Source organism: Moschus berezovskii, chromosome 6 (genome assembly GCF_049115385.1).
Source record: "Moschus berezovskii isolate FMDL1 chromosome 6, NW_MosBer_1.0, whole genome shotgun sequence".
In the NCBI taxonomy this organism is placed as follows: Eukaryota; Metazoa; Chordata; class Mammalia; order Artiodactyla; family Moschidae; genus Moschus; species Moschus berezovskii.
In genome coordinates, this window is record NC_142465.1 from 54,693,795 (window position 1) to 54,699,794 (window position 6,000).

General features: G+C 44.3%; 1 protein-coding gene across 1 annotated transcript in view; it reads right to left on the reverse strand.

The window, feature by feature from the left end:
• Positions 1 to 5,693, reverse strand: part of SRGAP1 (SLIT-ROBO Rho GTPase activating protein 1) — a 327,863-nt gene extending 322,170 nt beyond the window's left edge. Inside the window, exon 1 of the mRNA XM_055395643.2 lies at positions 5,295 to 5,693. Within this exon, the coding sequence (XP_055251618.1) occupies positions 5,295 to 5,361 (67 nt within the window). The 5' untranslated portion in view covers positions 5,362 to 5,693. The remainder of the gene's footprint in view (positions 1 to 5,294) is intronic.
• Between the last annotated feature and the right edge of the window lie 307 nt (positions 5,694 to 6,000).

Sequence of the window (6,000 nt, forward strand, 5' to 3'; positions counted from 1 at the left end):
TCCCATCCTGAGATATCAACAGGTGAGCACAAATATGCTGTTGGTAAACTAGAAGAGGGCTTCCCTGGTGGCTCAGAGGTTAAGGCGTCTGCCTCCATTGCGGGAGACCCGGGTTCGATCCCTGGGTCGGGAAGATCCCCTGGAGAAGGAAACGGTAACCCACTCCAGTATTCTTGCCTGGAGAATCCCATGGACCGAGAAGCCTGGTAGGCTACAGTCCACTGGGGTCGCATAGAGTCGGACACGACTGAGCGACAGAACGGAACGGAACTTGGGACCAACAAATATAAACACCTTCAAGTAACTAAAAATGTGTTCAAGGAACAGTCTCTAATATCAGTTTCTGACTTCAAAGCACTAAAACAAAAACAGACTGAGTGATTAGACATACAGTTTACTTGGCTTTTGTTTTTTTAATCTTAATTCTCAGTGGTATAATTTGAAATAAGAACAAGTAGCATAAAAAAGGGTCTGGCCAATCCACAAAGTAGACTCTCAATTGGGCCAGAGCTGAAGATGTAGGGGTTCCGTGACCTATTTATCTCAGCTCGGAGCAAGAAACCAATATAAATGGTTAGAGCTCAGATTTATCATCCCATAGCATATGCTAGCCCTCACTGTATTTCAGAAGAACATGCTTTGCTTAAAAATTTCTCCAGAACTATTCCTTAAAATATTTTCAAATTCATGAAACCAATCCGGTTTTCTGGACAATCTAGAGGTCTTATTGGAATGGCAGCAATTAACATGACCAAAATTTAAAATGTGTTACATTTGTACATAGCCACCTATTTTTTTCCCCTTGATCTCAAAGGCATGATGTGAAGCTACCGCCTGGGCACTGTGATTTCTTGAAATGATCTTGGTGAAAAAAAAATTTTTTTAGTTGCTGTTAATCACTTTAATTAACTCCTGTTAATAGATAAAGAGTTGTTCTCTCTTTCATCTAGCTATGATTTCTTCAACAGATGTAAAGTCTAAACAGGTAAGTGTTCTACCTCCTACTCTACTTTGTGAGGAATCTAAAAGCAAACCAAAAGTTGGTTTGGTTTGCTACTGAAAAGAAGAGGACCTGGGTTTCAGTCCCACATATATTATAGTTAATTATGCAACTGACATTATGCCTCCTTATACTGTATAAGTAGGCTGGACAGGAAATGTTTAAAGTCCTTCCCAAATATAAAATTTTAATTCACAATTTAAACTATTATTTTCTATTGCAAGCTAAATGAAACAACATTAGACGTAGACACAGGTTCCGTATGAGTGACAGAACCACTTTTAATTTCCCCACTGAAACCTATCACATGATGTGAGGTCCTATGAAATTGAATTGGCAATTTCTTATGCTCCATCTGCCACCAAAATATACTATTTGTAGTTCAGGCAGCAGGGTGGTTGAAGAACAACAGATTTTCTTGGCACTTCCTGCACATATGGCATGTAGATGAGAGTAAGAGATTATCCCTTGGAAAATACTGCAAATAATAGCTGTCAATTCTTAGCAACTAACAACACGCATTATTAAAAACAAACACAACTTCCCATCCATGAGTTCCACCTCATAAAATGTATCTTTTGATTCTTCTGACTCCCAAATGTGAACCCATATTTTTTATATGGACTCTATATAATATTTCTGCCGCAGAATTCAAAAATTACTAGATCTCTTAAATCCACAGATAATCCTCAAACCTTCTGCTAGCCACTTGCTATGATCTTTTCCACTGCTAAGTGTTTTGCCAGAGATGCTAAAAGTAGTGTAGTCGACTGGTTTGAGTTTCATATACTTTTCCAGACAAGATTGCTTTTTAAGGCCCCACACAAACAAGAGATTAATTTCTCTGGATTCTAAATCTTCGGGAAATTGACCAACATGCATGAAATAATCCTTTTCCTCCTAACACATGACTTTTAAATTATTGCTTGGGGTGCATTGGTCCCTGATTTAAACCTATCTATTCCTTTAACTAGTCATAATCGCCAATTCTTCCCCCTCTTACAATCCCGTGCTCTACTTTTCTGAACGTGATTTTATTATTTTTTCTGTATTCTCTATGTGAATGAATACGAGTGCTCAGTCATGTCTGACAGCCCGCCGGGTTCCTCTGCCATAGAATTTTCCAGGCAAGAATACTGGAGCGGGTTGCCACCTCCTACTCCATGGGATCTTCCTGACCCAGGGATCGAACCCACCTCTTCTGTGTTTTCAGCATTGGCAGGTGGATTCTTTACTACTGCTCTACCTGGGTATTACACTTAAATTCCCTGAGAACTCAGATATGAATTCATTACGAAAAAAGTTAAAGCAAAGGTGATTTTCCCATACATGTAAGTCATCCAGAGAGTTCAATATATGTGGCTTTATTATTTCAGAAGAGACCTGTTAAGAGTCTTCTCTTAATGAGTCCAATACAGCTAGGTTTTTCTCCAGCGATAGAATGAGCCATCTTTCTTTTGTTTACTATCAGATGAAATATGTACTAGAACTAAAAGAGTTGGTTGTTCCAAAACCACCTATCTTTAACTAGCGGACTAGCATTCTGCCAGGGTGAAACGCTCAACCTTAAAGAGGGGCTCAGGAAAAGAAACAGAAAATCAGGATCCTACCTCTGAAACTATTCTTAATGAGGGACCTATTCTCACTTCACAGACAGCAGGCCTCAGGCACTATTTAATTTCTCTCTCACTGTCTTCTTGATGTTGCCTAGTAAGTTCAGGCAAATCTGTGCCATTCAAAGTGCGTATGGTCCAATTCCATCGTATTTCCCTATTTCCATAATTACATACGGATATAAGAATCTGGTATTAGGGGAAATGAGATCAAACCAGTCAGTCGTAAAGGAAATCAACCCTGAATATTCACTGGATGGACTGTAGCTGAAGTTTCAATATTTTCGCCACGTGATGCAAAGAGTTGACTAACTGGAAAAGACTCTGATGTTGGGAAAGGTTGACTGCAAAAGGAGAAGGGGGCGGCAGAGGATGACATGGTTAGATTACGTCACCAACTCAATGGATAGGAATTTGAGCAAACTCTGGGAGATAGTTAAGGACAGAGGAGCCGGGTGTGCTGCAGTCCACGGGTGGGAAACAACTCAGCACCTGAACAACAACAATCAACAGAATATGGCAAAAGTGATTCTGGAACTTCTGGGGCTAGGTGGTGAGAAGCTTTGCAGTGTCCCCCTGGGTATCTTGGACCCAGTTATCATAAGAAGTGCAGCTGTCCTGAGAATGGTGTGCGTGAAAAGGGGAAGATAACAGTTCAGCCCATGGGGTCATAAAGGGCTGGATATGACTTAGCGACTGAACAGCAACAGTAAGGATCTGGCTTAGACACAGGATGTGTAAGTATCGCAGAGGAAGCGGATGAACTCTGGACACAGGCCCTGATGAGAAAGGTAGTTCAGGTGTAAACAGTCATAAAGCTGACTGAGGACGCAAGGTGAGTGAGGAGGGTGGAAGGGAATAGAGATCACTTTTTATGGGTTGGAATTTGTTCCAAAAATAATTTTCACCTTGTTCACAAGTTTTCCTTGGATTTGATGGACACATTTTAAACATGGCAACACATCCTGTTTTATTGATTTTTAAACCGATGTTGAGGGCCTAAACTCTCAAAGTATATAAGTGACCACGTAACTATAGAATTCATTACTCACGAGAATATTTTTCAGATAAGGACTTGATCATGAACAAACAACCTTAGAGCAGAAATAAACCAATTTTTGGAAGTACATGCTGCCAGTCAGCACTGCAGATAGCACAAAATCCAGACTGCCATCCCTTGAAGACTTGCCACAAAAAGCCATGCGGAAAAACTGCACATAGAAATGGTGATTGTGAACAGGAGTTCTACCTGAGAAAGGCTGTTGGATTTGTTAAGAAAAGAAAGGTTATGCTCATTAGAAAGTTTATCTGTCTCTAAGCAAATAATTACTTCTCTGCTAAAATAACTTCCATGTCAATGTAACCAGTTCCTACAAGAATACATTATCTTAACTGCAAGCAGATAAAAATCTGTGTTTCCTGAAGTGTTCATCTTAACTCCATTACTGGAGTCAACCTAAAGGAAATATAAGTCCCTGGGCTTGCATATGGTGTTTGCCTCTGGTCATAAGTTAGTCCAGATTCTCACTGATTGACAGAGGGTTTCCCTACCAGGTCCTTTCACTGGACTCCAGGCATTTTCACAACTTGACCACACAAAAGAGCTCCCAGGATGCTCTTGCCTTTCCCAAGACAAGTACAGGAATGCCTTTTTCTGCAGCCCTTTCATAATATTGTGTCTGTACAAACACAGGTGTCTACAATTTTTATCAACTTTGTATTGAATATTCCAAAGAACAGCAGTAATCTCAATACTCCATCCATTGTCTCAATGGATGGGAAAAGCTACCAGTGGGAGACCATAGAGGAAGAGGAAAAAATAAACAACAAATAAATGTTTATTAAACACTTCAACAGCAACACACAATACTTGTACCAGAGAGAAAATATATATTTTAAACCGCAAGACACATTAAGTAAAAACGCCATAATCAACCTTAACTAGATTCCTTCATTAGGTCACCATGTAAATGGATTGAAACTACTACTCAAACATTCAAACCTTCATTTTACACGCAAGTGGCCTCCAGCAAATGATAGAGCAATATTCCCGTGTGGAGTGTGAAAGATGGCACTGAATTCCGGCCCATTACAGAGGGAGACTCAGATCCCACTAGTCCTTTCTTGGCTTAACTGCCAGGCTTTTAGGGAGCTGTTTTATAGAAGGGGGACTCGCCCTAATAAATTAGTGATGAGTGCAAATGTCGCCAATTTCCTGCACTCAAGGAAGCTCTAGACCACTTCGGGTTCAGACTTCAGAAAAATGACTCCTTCAAAGAAAAAAAAAAAAAATTACATGACAATGAATCAATGGCTGTGACAATGGTATATTCTAAAAAAAAGATGCTGGTGATGATAACTGGAGGAGGGGGGGAACCTCTGCTGCTGCCTACCTCCTATGTAAGTTGCCGGCTGAAGGTGGTTAATTTAAACCCACTTCTCCCCTATTGGAGGTGGCGAGCTGGCAGCGGGGGAGAGCCACCCGGTTTCCAGCTCCCCGTGGACCTGACGGGACTGGGACTGAGGCTGGCTTGCACGAAGCCCCGGATGGCTCAACCAGGCGCTCCAGTTGTCCCTCACCACCTTCCTCCAACGCAGACCCCCAAGTTAGAAACGCAACTCCCGGAGCACAATGACAAGAAAGCACACAAAAGGAGCAAGGCAGCCGCTCCCATCCGTACCTTTGACTTGACTTTCATACTCGGCGATGATCTCTTTGTCCTTTTTGAATCTGCTCGGAGTGGACATTATCCAGCTGTTCTGGGTTTGCTTTCAATGGGCAAGTTCTGTGAGGGGTCACCGACCAGTCAGTCTCCTCGGAGAAGCAGAGAGTTGTACTCCCAAATGCCGGGAACCCAGAAGCAGCACCGACGGGAGGGAGAGGAGGAGGAGGAGGAGCAGGGGAAAAAAAGGAGCGAGCCGAGGACTAGATTAACCCGGGCGCTGGCACCATACTCTCGGGATCGAGCTGCCGTCGGCGATGCGGAGGGGAGCCCAGGGCTCGGGCCCGGAGAGGCCCGGCGCGCCGGCGAACTCCAGCGGGCGAGTGGCGGGGGGCGTCTCCCTGCCCACCCCACCCGGAGCCCGGCCACTTCCTCTACAGCCGCTGCGCGGACGCGGGGATCGCGCCGGCGCTCCGCACCATTGTTAGCCACCCGCACGGGGAGCGTGGGGCAGGGCCAGCCGGGGAGGGCGGGCGCCGCGACCCTCCCTTCCTGCTCAGCCGCGCGCTCCGGCGCTCGGGGGTCCCGCCCGGGCTGGGGATGCTGCTGCCGCTCCTCCGTCGGCACGCGCGGCTGCTCCTGCCCCGGGCAGGGTAGAGGAATCGCGATCCTTTAGGCGAGTCCCGGGCGGCCGCCGCGAGGGCGGCTAACGCGCTGTAAGAAC